This window comes from Brienomyrus brachyistius, unplaced genomic scaffold (genome assembly GCF_023856365.1).
Source record: "Brienomyrus brachyistius isolate T26 unplaced genomic scaffold, BBRACH_0.4 scaffold36, whole genome shotgun sequence".
NCBI lineage: Eukaryota > Metazoa > Chordata > Actinopteri > Osteoglossiformes > Mormyridae > Brienomyrus > Brienomyrus brachyistius.
In genome coordinates, this window is record NW_026042311.1 from 948,311 (window position 1) to 968,164 (window position 19,854).

At 45.1% G+C, this 19,854-nt stretch overlaps 2 protein-coding genes across 2 annotated transcripts in view; both read right to left on the minus strand.

Moving 5' to 3' along the window:
• Positions 1-1,203: 1,203 nt before the first annotated feature.
• LOC125721959 (stonustoxin subunit beta-like) lies at positions 1,204-10,355 on the minus strand. The gene is made up of 3 exons (XM_048998198.1): positions 10,255-10,355; positions 10,094-10,140; positions 1,204-2,237 (listed from the first exon to the last, which is right to left on the minus strand). The coding sequence occupies exon 3, from the start codon at positions 2,185-2,187 to the stop codon at positions 1,714-1,716; it is 474 nt and encodes a 157-aa protein (XP_048854155.1). The 5' UTR covers positions 2,188-2,237; positions 10,094-10,140; positions 10,255-10,355; the 3' UTR covers positions 1,204-1,713.
• Positions 10,356-10,370: 15 nt separating this feature from the next.
• LOC125721930 (protein NLRC5-like) overlaps positions 10,371-19,854 on the minus strand; it is a gene marked incomplete at its 3' end in the record, with an annotated part of 510,329 nt that continues 500,845 nt past the window's right edge. Inside the window, exons 29-30 of the mRNA XM_048998139.1 lie at positions 18,042-18,215; positions 10,371-10,428 (exon numbers count right to left, since the gene is read on the minus strand). Of these exons, the coding sequence (XP_048854096.1) occupies positions 10,371-10,428; positions 18,042-18,215 (232 nt within the window). The remainder of the gene's footprint in view (positions 10,429-18,041; positions 18,216-19,854) is intronic.

Below are 19,854 nucleotides of genomic sequence, written 5' to 3' on the forward strand. Positions count from 1 at the left end.
GGGTATATTCCAGGGCAAGAATGCCAAGATGCATTGGGCTCGAATTGCCAAAGTGGTTCAGGGAGCATGAAGAATCATTTTCACATTATGACTTGGTCACCACAGAGTTGTGACCTTAACCTGACTTAAGGTCTTTGGGATGTGCTGAAAGAGGCTTTACAGAGTGGTTCAACTGACTTATCAATACAGGATCTTGGTGAAAAATTTATGCAAATCTGGATGAAAAGAAAGGGTGAGATGTTGCATAAGCTTGTGGAAACAGTGCACCATAATCAAAGTTAAGGTGGTCCAACGAAAAATTCAACACGTTAAATTAACACTGCATTCAACAATTCGACAGTTCCCGTACCCTCTTTTTCTGGAGCCATGCATTTGTAATACGTGCAGAATGTGGTTTTGCATTGTTCTGTTAAATAATGCATGGATATCCCTGGAAAAGATATTGTCTAGATGGCAACATACTGTATGTTGTTCTAAAATCTCAATGTATTTTCCTGGTGCCATCACAGAAGTATAAATGACCTTTGCCAGGGGCGCTGACATGACCCCAGACCACGACAGACCCTGGCTTTTGGACTTGCTAATAACAGTCTAGATGGTCCTTTTTGTCTTTGGTCCAGAGCTCCCAGTGTCCATTTCTTACAAAAAAGATCTGGAATACTGATTTGTCTGATTGCAATACACGTTTCCACTGTGAGATGGTCTATCAGAAATGTCTCTGAGCACAGAGAAGCTGATGCTGCTTCTGGACTTGCCTTACATAGGGCTTATTTTTTTGCACAGCAGAGTTTTAACTGGCATTTATGAATGTAACTCCATATTGTAGTGCTTGACAAAGGGATCACCCTCCCAAATGACAGGCATTTATGAATGTAACTCCATATTGTATTGCTTGACAAAGGCTTGCTAAAGTAATCCCTTACCCACGTGGTATTGATGAACAGCCTTTAGTGGATACTGCTATTATACTAAATCATGATCACAATCATCCGTTGACATCATATGTTTGAAATCACAGCATTATTGTAATTTTTTTACGTCAGTTCTAGCGCTAAATTACCTCCATGTCAACTTTTTCTGGAACGTGCTGCAGGCCTGAAATGCAGGAACGGATGTATATTAACAAATGAAATAAAGTTGACCAGACAAAACATGAAATATCTTTAGTTAAAAGTGTCTGCAATAAATTAAAGTCCAAGCAAATTTATGACTCCCTGCATTTTTTAATAGCATTTTCCATACTGAAGGTGGTGCACATGTGTCTGCTCTCACTGCGGGGTGTGGGATTGTCATTTATTTCATGTTTATTGCTTTTTCATGTGTGCATTAGCTTTATATTGATTGTTAATGCTTTTTATCATTAGTTATGTAGGTAGATATGCTTAAATAGACAATCATTTGGGGGTCTGGAACGGATTAAAGTCATTTACATTATTTCATATGGGAAAATTGAACTTGGCCCTCGAAAAAATTGCAAATCAACCAGCCTTCTGGAACGAATTAAGTTTGTGTTCCAAGGCACCACTGTATATAGCATGTTTGTTACGCTCGCCGAACCTAGTCATTTATTTTTGTCAAACATTCATCACATTTTGTTGCAAAAAGGTTTATACAGGTTAAAAAGCAGAAGTATATCTTGGACATCCAGCAACATCTCACCCTCTGATGAAGTAAAAATGATTCCTCCAACAAAACAGTGAGCTATTACAGCATTCAAAAGGACACTGATGAGTACTGATTAACATAAAAGGCTGGATGCAGGGCTTCCGTGAATGTGGAGGTGAAGCTGTACAGGAGGGTCAGTCCATCAAAGGAGACTCTGTAGAAGGACAGAGTACCAGCCACCCAGTCCAGATACACTCTTACTTTGTGTGAATCTGAGGGCTGTATGGGTATGAAAGTCCGTTTATTATTGTGCAGGACAGAGTAACTGTGAGTTTCACAGCACAGACTCCATGACTTGTCATTGTTTCCAAGCACACAGTCTGCACTCCCTCCTTTCCTCCTAATTCCTTTATAAGTCACTCCTATCCGGGCTCCATCTCCATCCCACTCAGCCTCCCAGTAATAGCAACCAGTAAGACTCTCTGTGCACAGAACTTGGGGCCAGCAATCAAATCTCTCTGGATGATCAGGATATTGTTGGTCCTTTGCCCAATTTGTCACCTTCCTGTTCCCTTCTGACATAGACAGGTCTCTGTGTGCTGTGTTGGGGTCCAGCGTCAGCTGGCAGGAGTCTGTAGGCAAGAATAAGAGGAGATAATACCATCAGGCAGGGCAGAATCTCAATCATGTTATTACGGTCACACCTCACACACTCACTGACACAGAATTCACTCCAATGCACTCATTTTACTCCCAATACACTCTTCCAGTCACCTGACTCTGCGGCGCTCCGGCTGCCCCTGCACTGTATGTGAGATAGACCCCACTGAGACACTTGCTTGGGACAGAACTCCACTTAAGCCTGTATAGATGCTCCTCAGTTAATGATCTACCTGTTCAATGCGGGTCAAACAATTCATAAGCCAGGCCAAGAGACACCACCCCTCCAGCTGCCATTCGCTATCCATTGCACAGCTGCACGACTGAGTTGAGGTTGTGCTAAATTAATACATAAGTAATAACATAGTACTATATTATTTGTGCCCCATCAAGTAAAGTGCTACCTATGTAGGGTTACTTTAAATACCTTGGTTCACTTTTAAACAGTTGGATTCATTTCACCGTAAGTTTCTCTAAGCAATGTGCCATGTCATTGGCAGTGCAGTACAATAGTAAAAGTAAAAAAATGAATACAAAAGCCTTTCATGTTTTTCAGATGTCAGTGCTCATGCCTTTTGGTGTCTCTTGTTCTGCTACTTGCCTATGCTGGGCAAAGGCTACATTTGGTGTAAAGGGGACATGACATAAGGTCTGACAGCACTACTTACATTTTTTTAAGAGCTCAGTACCAGCAGGTGTCACAGCTGATACTGAGCTAGAAAGCAGTGCACTGTCCAGTGGGTCATGTGCTATGTCCAGCCAGACAGTGCTGCGTTGCCCAGTGGGCTTTCCACTACGTCCAGCTGTATAGGTGGTGTCACAGCCTACACTCAGCTAGAAAGCAGTGCACTGTCCAGTGGGTCATGTGCTATGTCCAGCCAGGCAGTGCTGCGTTGCCCAGTGGATTTTCCACTACATCCAGCTGCATAGGTGGTGTCACAGCCTACACTCAGGTAGAAAGCAGTGCACTGTCCAGTGGGTCATGTGCTATGTCCAGCCGGACAGTGCTGCGTTGCCCAATGGGCTTTCCACTACGTCCAGCTGCATAGGTGGTGTCGTTTTCGGTTAAGCAGCCTCCGATATGTTCGGACTTACGATCATCTCTCTGACCAATCGGTATTGTTCACTGCACAAGAACTTTGGATGTGGAAACAGAAGTTTCTAGTGTTTTTAAATGTTTGTTCTGCTCTGATTTATTCGAGTCGGAGAAGGAAGGCGGTACATTGTTTGCAGTAATCAACCTTTACTTTTCTATGCCACATCAGTTTACACTGAACATGCAACTGAATTTTATTTTGATATGTTGCCTTTAGTTTCATGCATATGTTTTGTATTGTGTGGCAGGGAACCGAATATAATAATCTAGTCATAGTTAATTTACCAGAAATATAGTCCCTATAACAACAGAATGTCTGGTCAGGCAACTCGCTGGAAGTCCATTAAGTTACCATAGAAACCGTAAAGAAACAAGAGATGGTGCTTGTGTTTTCAACACCAAGGAAGATTATGCTGATAAGAATCACTGCTTATTATGTGTAAAACATCACCTTTAAAATGCATTAATGTAGAACTTTTATTAGGCTACTGGAACTACTTGCATGTTTATGTGAAAATAATCAACAGCCACGTGACACTTCTGCTCCAGTAAGAAAACTGCATTCACCAAAACCATAATACTGATGCTCCTCAACTTATAATGAGGTGACATTCTGATGAACCCATCGTAAATTGAAAATACAAGTCAAAAATAAATAACGTGAATATAAATGATATTAAGATGGCAACGTGTCACGGTGCAGCGGCTTCTCCAGCTCTCGGAATTAAGCCCGATTTAACTGGTATTTCTGTTTCTGAGGCGAACAAGCACCTGACTTACAGTTCAGTCGAACTCATGGATATCAGGGCTGGATATACCATGACTGTTCCCCCTGTAGTCATGTCTATGTTAGGCAGATTACCGCTTCTGAGAACATCGGACTGGCGATGTAGAGTACAGCGGCTAGGAGCCAAGCAGAAGCGGTGCGCTCGGAAACAGAAGAGGGATAAACGGGGCGGCCTGCTAGTGTAAGGACATAAAACTTATAGGTCCTGCAGGCCCCAACTCTGATCCGCCTGCATCAGAGCTCCACTGGCCCAGGCAAGACTGGACTCAACTCTTCAAACCACCCCTTTTAAGGAAGGCAAAGGCCTGCCGGCTCCTGAGAGACTGGATAGGAATAACTGGAGCAACACAGAAAAAGCAAGACCTTTCACCCCCTGGAGTGGACGAGTTCCACAGTCAATCCACAGCAACAACAGCTGTCAGCCTCCAGACACAGACACCTTTTCCACTATAAACAGGATAACTCACCACACATAGATGTTAGGGACAAATACACGCATGTTTGGTCTCGTTTGAATAGACATGAGATGGCGAATATCATACTAAGGCAGTATAACTTTCCCCAAGGGAAATATAGATAATTTGGCTAAATCCACCAAAATGAGAGAGCCTCCCACATGGTAGAACAAGGGAATTATAACCGCCCCCTAAAGTGATCTGATTGGTTGGGGACTTGAGAACCAAGGCCAGCAATGACCCTAAAATTAACCATTGACCGAAATTGGTCAGTCTTCAGAGACATGCCATCACCTGGGTTGGATACTTAAGGAAGGGCCTCAGAAGATGTCGGGGAGTCACTCTGTAATCAGAGCTCCCACAGAGAACTGTACGAAAGTCCATCTGTAGTCAGATACTTTCCGCAGAACTTTGTGCACTCTCAGCTGAGGTATGTGATGGTTATATATTGTATTTGTCAAATTGTATTTACAAGTATGTGTGGCCACATGTCAATGATTGGATATTGTAATATGTTTAATAAATGTTGTCTTGATTACTTCATGACTGTCTGATTTGCTAACCTTTTATAAACTTTCCAGATTGGGCTTCTATCCTGATTAGGACTAAAGTGGTAAATACTATCTTGCAGCCTCTGGATTAAATCCCCTTTATCCGGGTCCCAAACTCGACTGCCCAAGTTAGGTGGATACCAAAACCACACCTCTGGAGTTCGCACACGCTCAGTTACGGGCTGACTTAACCTCTGAGGTCAACACATGCTGATGAAAGGTACCAGTCTACCCTCTGAGGGGCGTACACACTATGTTCCTGGGCACCGGGCATAGTCCCTGAGACGCTCAAATGGTAAGACAATGGGCGGCATCGGCGGAGTCCCTGAGACGAGCCCAAAGTAAACCTCGTACAAACTACCGCAATAAAAGGTGCGCCTTCACAACCGCTGAGGTTGACACATGTTATGATATGGGCTGCCCCCGGCTGAGCCTCTGAGGTGGACGTACGTGTGGTTCGGGTAAACATCGGCTTAATCTCTGAGGCACCCACATGCTCAGTAATTGGCAGACACTGAGCCTTTGGGGAATTATATAGGTCGAGGGACCCGAATAATCAGAGGCCGACATTGTCTTAAATGGTGGCGATTTCCATACCTTTAAGACAAACCCTGTGGAACAAGCCCATGGATCACCCTGTCGGCCGAGGTGAATCTGGCGGACACCTTCGGCAGGGGTAAACTAGAGTTGGTAATCTAAAGGAGAGTCTCGAAGTAATCCGAACAACATAAACGTCATGACTACAATATACTGAAATAAGGTCTTTAATAAAATGGAGTCAGATATGTGTATAAAAGAATACTTTATATATTAAAAAGGGTAAGTAATTCCCAGGAGCGCTTGGAAGGACCGACATGCATTCACAGATTTCGGCTGCGCCATTGGATTCCGCCATTGGGCCAGTGGGCGGCTCCCTACACTAGCTAAGCTAAAGGCTAGCAGACCACCGATACCGTCACTCTTCTTAGCCAACGTCTGTTCTCTGGATAACAAGGTGGATCTAATTCGTCTGAGGCTGGGAGCTTCCCGTGAGATGAGGAACTGTGTAGTACTCTGCCTTACGGAAACGTGGCTAAAAGACAAGATGCCGGACTCAGCTTTCCAGATTGACAGACTCCAACTCTTCCAAGCGGATCGCACTCACCGGTCGGGGAAGTCTCGCGGGGGTGGACTATGTGTTTACATAAACGAAGGTTTGTGCATTAACTGTACTATGGGAGCAAACACTGCTCTGAGTCGATCGAACATCTCACTGTAAAATACCGGCCACATTATTTACCTCGCGAGCTTGCTGCAGTATTCATCATGCCGGATGATAATGCTAACGAGGCATTGAGCGAGCTTCATGACATCATCAGCTCACTCCAAGACAAGCCTCTGGAGACATTCTATGTGGTAGCGGACAACCTCAACTATGCAGATTTTACAGTTACTCTGCCGAACTTTTACCAACATGTCACCATACCAACACGGGGTAATAACATCTTGGACCGTGTTTACACAAACAAATGAGGTGGATACAGATCCATCCCCCGCCCCCATCTTGGGCTTTCCGACCATATTTCCATCATGAGGGTTCCAGCCTATTGTCCCCTTGTCAAGCACAGAAAAACCTTACAGAGAACTGTGACTGTGACTATGCCTGCGGCCGTGTGACACTGACTCCATGCTGCAAGACTGGCAGGTCTTCAAACATGCAGCTACAGGTGGAGGAGAGGTAGACCTGGAGGAACATACCCTGACTGTCCTCAGCTACATCTCTAAGTGTGTTCATGATGTCACCACCACAAAGAAGGTCACCATCTATAACAACCAGAAACCCTGGCTGAATGCACAGCTTCGTTCTCTGCTGCAAGCCAGGAATGTGGCATTCAGGTCCGGTGACACAGATGTGCTGAGAGCGGACAGGAGGGACCTGACGGGGGGCATAAAGAGGGCAAAGGCTGCATATGCCCAGAAGGTATGGAGTCAGTTTTCCTCCAGCGACCCATGGAGCATGTGAGGCACAGTGCCCCAGAGATCCTTCCATGCCTGATGCCCTAAACACCTTTTACGCACGTCGAGGACACCAAGACCATCCCTTCCTCCAGCACCAGGCTCCCTCCATCACCTGGAGAAGTGCCCCTCAGCGTGACCACAGCGGAGATCTGTAGGGCCCTGTAGAGGATTAACCCACGCAAGGCTGCAGGCCCAGATAACATCCATGGGCAGGTACTTACAAGCTGTGCACATCAGCCCTCTGAGGTGCTGACGGACATCTTCAATGCCTCACTCACAGAGGCAGCTGCTCCAAGCTGCCTGAAGACAGCCACCATGTGTAACAGCTTCTTTCCAGATGTTGTAAGACTGCTGAACTCTGCCCCCCCTTCAACCCCCACACGGATTCTCCCCCCCATCTCCATCACCAAAGGACAAATAGACTATAACACTCCAGTAGTCCAAAGGGACATATAACATATGCAATACAGTCATATACAATCACATGTGCAATGTTCCCCATTACATAGTACTTAAATTATTTAATTAAATTATTATCACCACCTATAGTAGTGATATTTAACATGTGCAAAAAGCCCATATGCTCATTATAACACAGTAAGTAAGTTATTGCTATTAAATCACACAGAAAAAAACACTGTATGAGATGTTTACACTCACGATCACTACAGAGACTTGGCAGCATGGCTATATGGATCCTGCCATCGCCTGGCATTAGTAGAAAGTATCATACGACATACTGTAACCCCGGAAACAGATAAAAATTCAAAACTTGATAACTGCTAAATGTGCATCGCTGTCACACAGTTATAAAGGTGAAATATCGTAAGTCGAACCACCATGAAGAGACCTGTATATAAACCTGTAACCAATATAAACCTGTATAAAGGGAGTTAAGACTTTGCTGTGGATGTAGGTAGACCGGGCATAAAATTAAAGCTAAAGGACATGAATTCTGCATGTTAGTCACTGAAACATACCATGATGCTTAGCAGACCCAGAACCAAGAGGAAAGCCAGCATATTCTTAACATGTGCTCTTTCGTTACCAGCCCTCAAAAAGACTCTTGTCCAATTGACATGCTACAGCAGAACTCTCCATACACTGAAACACCACAACGAACCCTGAAACCAAACACACAAGGGAAACATGTGATGTTCTCATTACAACAGTGGGGGGATTTTCTGTATGTCGCTTAAATCATCCGAGATCAGATGCCTCATCTTGGATGAGTTAATGCCAGTGAGACTCATCCAGAATAAGTCGGCTTTTCAAACGCATCTCTGTAGTAGATTAGTCTAGCTGGATCATGATACATGGTACATGATTAAACTATTGTTGACATAAAAATATGTCAAGTATATATTTACACACACACACACACACATATACTTCGCCTAGTTTGACTTTGAATATAAGGTGCTAATAAACCTCTGAGGTACAATATTCCCCCTCGGCTAAAGCGGTATCTTTCGAAAAGAATTTCCTCCGGGAGCAATTAAGGATCTTGCCGATCATGCAAACCCTCTCTGTTTGAAATTCCCTTCTTATTATTTGTGCACCGATTGCAATTGGTCGCTCATCCATGAATGGCGAGGCCATGACATACAGTTACAAATAATGGTAACTGACTGATTTGCAGCAGCATTCATTTAACCCTCTGGGGTCCAGGGGTAGGGAACACACTTTCACTGACTGGGGCATGATCACACATTTCATTCAATATCATAAACTTAGTTCATGGCAGGGGCGTCATGGTGGTGCAGTGGTTAGCACTGTTGCCTCACACCTCTGGGACCCGGGTTCGAGTCTCCACATGGGTTACGTGTGTGTGGAGTTTGCGTGTTCTCCCCATGTCGTCGTGGGGTTTCCTCCAGGTACTCTGGTTTCCCCCCACAGTCGAAAACATGCTGAGGCTAATTGAAGTTGCTAAATTGCCTGTAGGAATGCATGTGAGAGTGAATGGTGTGTGAGTGTGCCCTGCGATGGGCTGGCCCCCCATCCTGGGTTGTTCCCTGCCTCGTGCCCATTGCTTCCGGGATAGGCTCCGGACCCCCCGTGACCCAGTAGGATAAGCGGTTTGGAAAATGGATGGATGGATGGATAGTTCATGGCAAATAAATTATTTCTTATATATTTGATTTGCCATTACGCTCATGTTTATTTTAAAGTACTTTGTAAATATGTCTAATTTATATGAAGTTTGTAATTTGACATCAAAGTACAGATATTGCAAAATGCAGTTTGGAACACCTGCAAAAACAGTATATAAGTACATAGTAAGCAATGGCGGCAGTTTGTTTTAATCCCAAATATCTGATCACCAAAGCTTTGGCTACATGAAGATGACTAAATGGTGTAGCTGCAACATTCAGTTGGATAAATAAATAAGAAAAACCTAAGTCATGTCACTATTTCTGGGCTACTTTCATTGAATATGTAGCAACTTTCATGTGTATGCATGAGCCATTCACACCTGGCCACATCCTCCTCCCCTTTTATAGCACTGATCAGGATGTATCTGGATCGCGTTTCACCGCTGCGTTGTTCATCGCATCATATGTGAATGCGATTTGTATATGCGGAAATGTGGCTATTTATAATGTGAATAGCGATCTTCAGGGGGGCGGCACAACATGCCCCCGATGCAGGTAAAGCAAAGAAAGGTGACATGGTTTACTATTTTGCTGATTTAACCTAATTTTGTGTCTAAAATCACAGATGCAAACTGTAAGAAAAACACAGAAATCCATCTACATACAGGCCAAAACACACACACACACACGCATGTAGACACACACACACGCATGTACACACACACACATGCATGTACACACACACACAAACACACGCATGTAGACACACATCACCGTAACTGCATGAATACAATCATAAAATAGTATTAATGGTATTATTAATAAAAGCATGCAAGCGAGCTTACATAGGTGGATCCCTGGTCTGGTCCGGCACTTTCCAATGTGGTCCACACTATAGGAGAAGCAGAATGACATAGTGCTGCTGTATTAATTTATTTATTGGTGCCTCTTCTTCACATACATGCATAAGTATCTGTAGTGTGTCAGACACACACTCTGTACTCACTTCAGCTTCTCCAGTTTACAGCTGGGATCCTCCAGTACAGCAGAGAACAGCTTCACTCCTGAGTGTCCTGGGTGATTGTAGCTCAGGTCCAGCTCTCTCAGGTGTGAGGGGTTTGATCTCAGAGCTGAAGCCAAGGAAGAACAGGCTTCTTCTGTGACTCTACAGCCTGACAGTCTGCAGAGAGATGGAAAATAAATCCAGTAATAAGATCACCTCAGGTATAACTTTTAAGTAAATGTGACTACTTTAATAAAGATTTCAATAATAATAAGTTTACAGTGAGGAGTACCCATAATACGATCTCAGAACCCCCATTTTACAGTGTAGAATAATGGAGGTGATTTATGAATGCTGTTATCAGAGTATAACCACACTTGGGCATTTCACATCAGGTGCATTACTCCACTTTACTGGAATCTAAAAACCATTACTTAAACTTAACCCTGTGAGTCGGCGAACCTCCCCTCCCCCCCCCCCCCCCCCCCCCAAGGATCAAGCAGAAATCTCGCCAAACCACGTAAAACACTCCAAAGACGACCCCAGAATTGTCAGTGCTGTATGTTCAAATATATGTAGGAAGGAAATATATGTAGGAATCTAAATAAGTGTTTTAAAGTTTTGTAAGGAGAGTAAAAAGAACAAGAGTCACAAAGCAGTATTGATTGCCCACCCGTTTTCAAAGAGCAGTGCTTATGCAATAAAGATACCATGATCCAACACTCATTATTGGGTGAAGAAACGCTAGTGAAAACGGCCTATTTAACTCACATAAACAAGAGCGTGTATGGGGTCTGTTTACATTGACTTAGGAGCTCCAATCAATTTATTTATTCAATTTATTAGCATTGTTTGATGTGAGAGAGTTTTCATTGAGGAAATACAATAAAAATGCATCTCTTTAATTCATGCTAACTGCAAATTCTGATAAGCAATAACTCTTTATATTACAAAATATCACTTGTTTTCTAATTTTGATCGCAACTGTAAAAATTTGACTCTATAAATATATACAAAGAGTTGGAAACTAGGTTGTTCTTACCATTTTGTCAATACCTTTATGAGACTTTTTTACAAGTATAAGACTACAAAGCAGTCATTTTATTTGTTACATTTATCAAAATAAGTGTCGTAAAATGCCTGAAAATAAGATATTTTACGTAAAATATTAACTTTAGCACTAAAAATACTTCCATAATTCACATAAATAATGCAAAAATGGAAGGAGTGAAGTTGAGTGTCAGGTTCGTGGGGGGACAAGCGAGCAGGAAGTGGGGAAGGACCAGGCAGGCAGGCGAAGGTCGGGGAAAATGGGGATTTATTAAAGCTACGGGTAGTACGGGACATAACAACAGAACTAACAATAATGACGGACAAAAAGCGGGGCAAGGCGTGGACTGAAATAGGCAAGACATGGCAAAACAACAGGGTACAGCTGGGTACAATCAGGGAACCACCCGTGGATAATCAGGGGGCGTGGCACACACGAGGATCGTACGAGCCGGGCATGACATTGTGAAGCAAAATGTAAAAATTGTGCATTATATATGAGCGCTTCATATGGCAATCATAATGCTTGATAAACATCACTATACTGTGTTATAATAATAATAATAATAATAATAATAATTACACCTATCTACAGCCACCCAGCGACCACCGACTGCAAGCCACCAGCTAGTACATCCTGAAAACCAACTAATTCTCATGTATGATGTTTTTTAATTCTGCGTTGAAACTGATCCAGAATTCAGCTGCCCGACTCCTCTTCAACCTTCCCAAGGTCTCCCACACCACACCATTGTTATGCTCGCTCCACTGGCTTCCTGTAGCCGTCCGCATCAGATTCAAAACACTGATGCTTGCCTACAAAGCCAAAAACGGAGCAGCACCCTTCTACCTAAAAGAACTTCTCACCCCTCACTGCGCCCTCTCCGATCCCCATGCGCCGCTCGACAAGTCCCACCATCTCTCAAGGCACAAGGAAGACATGCATCGAGACTCTTCTCTGTTTTGACAACTATGCAGTGGAATGAACTTCTCTTAGATGTCCAAACAGTCATTGGGTGCCTTCAAACAACGACTAAAAACCAACCTCTTTCAGAAATACTTGGATTAGCACTTCCAGGACTACTAAGATGCAACAATTTACTGCTGGGGTGTTTCTAAGATGCTGCTAAGGTTAACTACATTTACATTTAAGGCATTTGGCAGATGGCCTTAGCCAGATTAACTTACAGCGCTTAGAGGTCTCATCGGTGAATATATCTTAATACTGATTCAGTAGAACCCGGCAATGAATACTTTCACTCAAAAAACCCTGTTGGCAAGTAATACGTTTTTTAATAATCAGCGTAATCTGGCAGAAGAGTTGAATCCTCTGTAGCCTGGAAAGGAATCTAAATTTTGAGATGTAGAAAAATATCAGCTGTATTGCCTTTTATTTGAGCATTTTAAAACACCTTAAAAACTGTAGGTTGTGTGTTTTAACACAGATTGCACTTTTATTTACAATTTGTGAACTGGATACCCAAAATTAAAATAGAAAAAACACTCCAGCATAATTACGTCCCCGTTCGCAGCGGCTGCTCTCATTCAGCAGCAATTTTCTGTTCCCTGTGCTCTGAGATCATTATTTCACTATATCCACTGCGCCGATAATCCAGTGATGCTATAAAACGAAGACACACTGCGACCTCATCTGTTATCGGTATTTAGCTTAAAGCATGCGCGGCATTCTTTAAGGAGCAGCCTAATATGAAATAAAGTTACTGCTGGAGTATTTCTCAGAAAAAAAATTGTCAAAATCTGGGTCCATATTCACAAAGCATATTAAGGCTAAAAGCAGCTCCTGACTCCTAAAAAATAATGGGTGTGTCAGTTCTAAATGTAGGACTCCTCATTTTTTTGACTAAGAGCAATTCACAAAGCCCCTTAGCGCTAAAAGTAGCACCTAAGTCTGGCAGAAATAAAAAGCAGTGGAGAGGACTCACGAAGACCAATTCACACACAGTCGCAAAATGGCTGCTGTCAGTCCATGTTGCGATGTCTTAGAAACATTTAACAAACGCTGAATTACTTAAGGGACACCACCTCAGTCGGGAGGGATTAATGATTGTTTTGGAGCCTGTAAGGGATGCAAGAACATCGCCAGCAAACTGAAACAACCCAATCATATACAGTGGAAACTACTTATAGTGAACATTATAACCAACTTTATATTCTTTTTCTTTATGTCTCAGGCAGATTATCATATAATCAACATTTGTATATTCATGACACAAGTATAAGGCAATAAAACGGATAGTATCGCTATGTACTGAATTTTATTGACTCGTTGACAGAACCCCTCCCCCCAAAGGAGCGCTCTCCAGGCGCGCCTCAGGGGAGGCGACGGACGGGACAAGGGATACGGGACCCGGAAAACAAAACATTGACGGGGCACAGGGAACAGAACAGAAAGACAAAACTGGCACAGGGGCAAAAGCCACGACAAGACCTGACATAGAACAGGGAAGGCAGACAGATTAGGAACGGGGACATGGAGGGAACAGGAGGGACGAAAGGGCCAGGGGTGAATGGAGGGAACACTGGGGGACGAGGACCAGAGACGGGAGGAACAAAGGGACGAGGAACAAAGAGAGGAGGGACGGAGACAGGAGACCAGGGAGAGATGGAGGGGGAATAAAGGGGAGGCCGAGGGAGCCAGAGCAGATGACGGGCAGCAGCCAGAGGGGCCGCAGGCGACCGGGAGGCTGGAGCAGGAGGGGACGTCAGAGGGGCTGAGGAGGCAGGGCGAGGGCCAGATGGAGGGGACGAGGAGGAAGTCGGAGGGGGCACCAGGGGAAGTGCCGAGGGAGCTGAAGGGGAATCCGGGAAAGGCAAGGAGGGAGGGGGAGCCGCAGCAGGCGATGGCAAAGCCATAGCTGGCCCAGGCGACATCCACCAACGTAGGGGGTGCTGCAGGTGATGGAGGAGCCGCAACGAGGGAACCCGCAGGCGACCGACAAGGAGTCGGAGGCGGGACTGAGGCAGGGCGACGAGGCTTTGGAGGGGGACCTGCAGGCTACCGCCGACCTGGAGTCCCAGGACCTGTAGGCAAGTGAGGGCGAGCCAGGGGGCAGGGTGGGTGGGACCCTAACCCCGTGCCTGTGTCCTCTCCCCTTCCGGGACACTGACATGCGGGGTCTAGGCTGGGGTAAATCTCGCCTGGGCGAGGGCAGAGGAGACAGTAGGGAGGTCCCCAAGGGGTCCCACTCGAGGTCCTCCTCCTCCAAGAAGGAAGGAGCAATAGTCCGATTGACCGGGACCTCCTCGGGGACAGGAGCCGGGGGGACTGGAGAGGGGTCAGGAACAAGAGTCACAGGGGTTATAGTCACGGGCAGAGGTGAAGGGAGAGCCTCGGGCTGGGCGGCTGCAGCAGGCAGAGGTGAAGGGAGAGCCTCGGGCCGAGCGGCTGCAGCAGGTAGAGGTGAAGGGAGAGCCTCGGGCCGAGCGGCTGCAGCAGGTAGAGGTGAAGGGAGAGCCTCGGGCTGAGCGGCTGCAGCAGGCACAGGTGAAGGGAGAGCCTCGGGCCGAGCGGCTGCAGCAGGTAGAGGTGAAGGGAGAGCCTCGGGCCGAGCGGCTGCAGCAGGTAGAGGTGAAGGGAGAGCCTCGGGCTGAGCGGCTGCAGCAGGTAGAGGTGAAGGGAGTGCCTCGGGGCCGAGCGGCTGCAGCAGGCACAGGTGAAGGGAGAGCCTCGGGCCGAGCGGCTGCAGCAGGTAGAGGTGAAGGGAGTGCCTCGGGCTGAGCGGCTGCAGCAGGCACAGGTGAAGGGAGAGCCTCGGGCCGAGCGGCTGCAGCAGGCGGCGGGACTGGCAGGTCCCGTGCAGGCGAGACGGGCATGGCCTCTTTAAGAGTCCTGGGTACTCTAGGGATGGTGTCCCAAACTGCGCTGGCTCCCTTGTTGGTCAGCCGTGCTCAAGTGGCGGCGGTAGCTCCGCAGCGGTCAGGCGCTTTCCCAGGACTGGGGAAGCTGCCTGTGAAGGCAGCTTAGCAGCGGTGTTGACGTCAGGCTCGGCCGGGGAGCCCTCCAGCTCACCAACAGGGAGGGAAGTGGGGATGAGCGCGCATGCCCCCAGGACGAGTGCGCATGCCCCTGATTTCCCCTCCTTCTCCGCCTTCGGATCATGGTGGTCGCTGGAGGCTGCGTTATGTCCGACAGGGCGGACGGTGGGCGGATAGTCCCTGCAACGCGCGGCGCGACCCACCGCTCCGTCCTGAGCTCGGCCAGCTGTCGAAAGTTCTTGTGTACCTCCTCCGCAAGATGCGCGTCCTCCTCGAGAGACAGCCGGTCCAAGATATCCCAGCTCTGGCTTACGAGATCCGATGCCAGGGGATCTTCCCGGATGCCGGGCTGGGCAATCCAAATTAGCACCTGATCGACGAGATCGAGGTAATCCTCCCTGGTCATGGAAGATGCTTTCTTTCTTGGGTCCGTCATTCTGTCAGGTTCACTGGTAAGCGGGTTAAGCACACGGGCAGGCAAGTTGGCAGGAAGCAGGCAAGGAGGCAAAATATGGGGTATGAGATTTAATAAGGGAAGGAAGATTACGGGACTGACAACAACTAACATCAATGACGGACAAAAACTAAGGCAAGACATGGACTGAAATAGACGAGACTGGCCGACAATAATTGGACACAGCTGGGCAAGATCAGGGAAGCACATATGGATATTCAGGGGGCGTGGCACACACAAGGATCGGATGAGCCGGGCATGACAGTGAACTGTGTATAATTCAAGTATGCTATGATACAGTACTATACATAAAGTATACTTCATTGTAGTTTTGCTGCTGCATCTATTTGGCTTGGTTTTGGCAATTTATCATATTCTTTTAGGAGTCTATTTATCACTGAGAGAAAATGACTTTATTATTTTTTTTTCCCCACATGTCATGTTAAAAAAGAAATTTAAGAATGAACACTGTAAGCGATCTACTTGATTACTATAAGCAAATTATTTAAACAGTGTTTGTACAGGAATGATTCTGTCCCAAGTATTTTGATTCATATAAGTGGTTCATAACAATAACCAGGAGAAATTTAAGCAGTATCCACTGTATTTCTGTTCATGAGATGTTGTGCATACATTTTCACCAACACATACTAGCCTCTCAAACACCATTCCCCAGGGTTATTGCAGGCAGCTCATGCATGAGATCGGACATCAGCATGGGTTTTAGGTGAATAGGTTTTAGGAAAAAAAAAACTCTTAATTAAAACCTTTTAGTGCCATTTAGGCGTATTTTTAGCGGTAAGATAAAATGCTTTGTGAATACGGGCCATGATCTGTCCTGGATTTATGCTTCTGGGAATAATTGCATTATGGGAATGTCCTACAAGGATTAACTGGGACAGTAGTGGTAATAACATAGGACCCAATTCCATTCAGATGCTTTGTCTCGTAAGAAACATTCCTTTGCTTTTTGGGGACATTGTGCCAGAAGGAAACCAAAACTGGCTGCTTTTACTGCATAAAATCAACATCATATTTCATCCATGTCTTACACTAAGCATGACTGCAGATTTGAAGCATTTAATAATGGAACATCCTGACTTTTTCAAACAGAGCTATCTAAATAAAATTCTGCGCAACCCTGTGAAAGAGAGTTGGGGACACGAATGTAACCCAGTCACTACTTTTTATAGAGCCTTGACCTCACATCTTGCGTGCTTTTATTGGCTGGGGGCTACACACCTGCTGCCCAATGGCTGATAATGAAAATTTTCAAACAGAGCAAAATAAGAAAATACAGGCAGAGTGTCACGGGAAACATCGGACGTGCTGGACGGGAGATCGCTCAGGCAGCGAGGGCGACCAAGAATAGGCAGGCAGACGGATAACGGGGCAAAACGAGGGTTTAATAGGAATCACGGGTCGACAAACACCAGGTAACATCAATGACAGACACAGGACTCAGGTAAGACACGGACTGAAATACACAGGACTGATTGAAAATAATCCGACACAGCTGGGTACGATCGGGAAAGAACATGTGGGTAAGCAGGGGGCGTGGCACACATGAGGAGCCGACGAGCAGGTCATGACACAGAGGCACTACAGACACTGGCAGACACTTCCAGTGGGTTACAAGTGATGATTGCGAATGACTGTATTTGTATACATTGGCTATATCTAATACTGCTCTGTTCTGTAGTCAGTCATTGTGTTATGTTATTGTCTGTTGTTACTCTGCCTATGTTCCAGTTCTTTGCCTGGTTCCCTTAATATTTTAGTGTCCTGACCATTTTATTCTCCTGTTTAGTTCACATCCTTTGCGGTCCCTTTATTTCCTGTTTGAGTTTCTTCTCAGTTATTTAATAAACCTTTGTTATCTTGGAGCTGCATTAAAATAAGAATTTAAGCAAAAATATATCTTTAAAAATGTAAACAATAAAAAGATAATAAACCAGCAATGAAAACTAAGCTAAGACAGATTTTAAATATAGCGCTTTTCTACTCCTACGAGTACTCAAAGCGCTTTACATTTTATGTCTCACATTCACCCATTCACACACTCATTCACACATCGGTGGCAGAGGCTGCCATGCAAGGTGCCAATCTGCTCACCGGGAGCAATTTGGGGTTCAGTGTCTTGCTCAAAGACACTTTCATGGGGTCAGGAGGAACCAGGGCTTGAACCTACAACCCTCCAGTTGCTGAACGATAGCACTACCTCCTGCGCAACCATCTTGAAATAAAGAAAATTTAAAAAATTAAATGCATAACAGCATTCTGTACTCACATCAGCTTCTCCAGTTTGCAGTTGGGATCCTCCAGTACATCAGAGAGCAGATTCACACCAGAATCTCCTGGGTGATTGTAGCTCAGATCCAGCTCTCTCAGGTGTGAAGGGTTTGATCTCAGAGCTGAAGCCAGGGAGAAACAGCCATCTCCTCTGACTCTGCAACTTTCCATCCTGCAGAAAGGAAATCAAAACATTGTTTTCTAGGGACATTTATTTTCTTGAAAACTGGTTGTATAAATCAAAGAGAGACCAGCAGTAATGGTCGACTCTCAGCAATAAGAGTATACTGTTAGATCACTGCATAACATTTGAGTGAGGTTATCCATGACAGTATGATATTAGATCAGTGGGTAACGCTTGAGGGAGGATATCCATGACAGTATGATATTAGATCAGTGGGTAACGCTTGAGGGAGGATATCCATGACTGTATGGTATTAGATCAGTGGGTAACGCTTGAGGGAGGATATCCATGACAGTATGGTGTTAGGTCAGTGGGTAATACTGACCTCAGTATCTCCAGTTTAGTGTGAATTACCTAGTAATACTGACCTCAGTATCTCCAGTTTTCAGTTTGGAATAGCAGTAATACTGACCTCAGTATCTCCAGTTTACAGTTTGGAATAGCAGTAATACTGACCTCAGTATCTCCAGTTTACAGTTTGGAATACCCAGTAATACTGACCTCAGTATCTCCAGTTTAGTGTGAATTACCTAGTAATACTGACCTCAGTATCTCCAGTTTACAGTTTGGAATACCCAGTAATACTGACCTCAGTATCTCCAGTTTAGTGTGAATTACCTAGTAATACTGACCTCAGTATCTCCAGTTTTCAGTTTGGAATAGCAGTAATACTGACCTCCCAATCTGTAGTTTATAGTGTGGAACAGCCAGTAATACTGTAGCCAGTAATACCTCTAGGGCTGTGTGATGTCGCCAAAATCTGTCATCTTATATCCCGATAAGGATAAATATCACTGCTGCACTTCATATTTACGGATTTTATTCTACAGATCAGCTGTGGTAGGACAAAATCCACAGATCAATAGGAGGGAAGTTACAATTGTAACGTGACCCACAAATATGACATGATCCACAAGTGTGCAAAATACGTTTCATGGGTAGAAACTGCTCTCTTTTTTGTGGATATGTTTTTATTTTACATTTCTGGATAGTTAAATATTTGTGGATTATGATACATATTTGTGGACTGTGGGTTACAAATAGAAAAGTCCTATGAAAACTTTCATACAAGTGCCACATCCCATATGGTGGTGTGTAACCTTGCAAACTTGGATGATGAAAAATGTTGCCATAAACAGTGTAGGGCTGAAAAAAAGCAAAAGCATATATATATATATATTATATAAAAAAAATCCCCACTCGCCCTCCTGTGGGCGGTCTTTGTCCTTCAAGCTCGGGTCCTCTACCAGAGGCCTGGGAGCTTGAGGGTCCTGCGCAGTATCTTAGCTGATCCTAGGATTGCGCTCTTCTGGACAGAGATCTCAGATGTCATTCCTGGAATCTGTTGGAGCCACTCTCCCAGTTTGGGCGTTACTGCCCCGAGTGTTCCAATTACCACTGGGACCACTGTTACCTTCACCTTCCACATCTTTTCTAGCTCTTCTCTCAGCCCTTGGTATTTCTCGAGCTTCTCATGTTCCTTCTTCCTGATGTTACCATCGCTTGGGATTGCTACGTCTATCACTACGGCCTTCTTCCTCTGCTTGTCCACCACTACTATGTCCGGTTGGTTAGCCATTACCAGTTTGTCAGTCTGTATCTGGAAGTCCCACAGGATCTTAGCCTT

Bases quoted from the DNA above. Each gene is read 5' to 3' on its own strand.
- LOC125721959 (XM_048998198.1), bottom strand. From the start codon at position 2,187: ATGTCAGAAGGGAACAGGAAGGTGACAAATTGGGCAAAGGACCAACAA.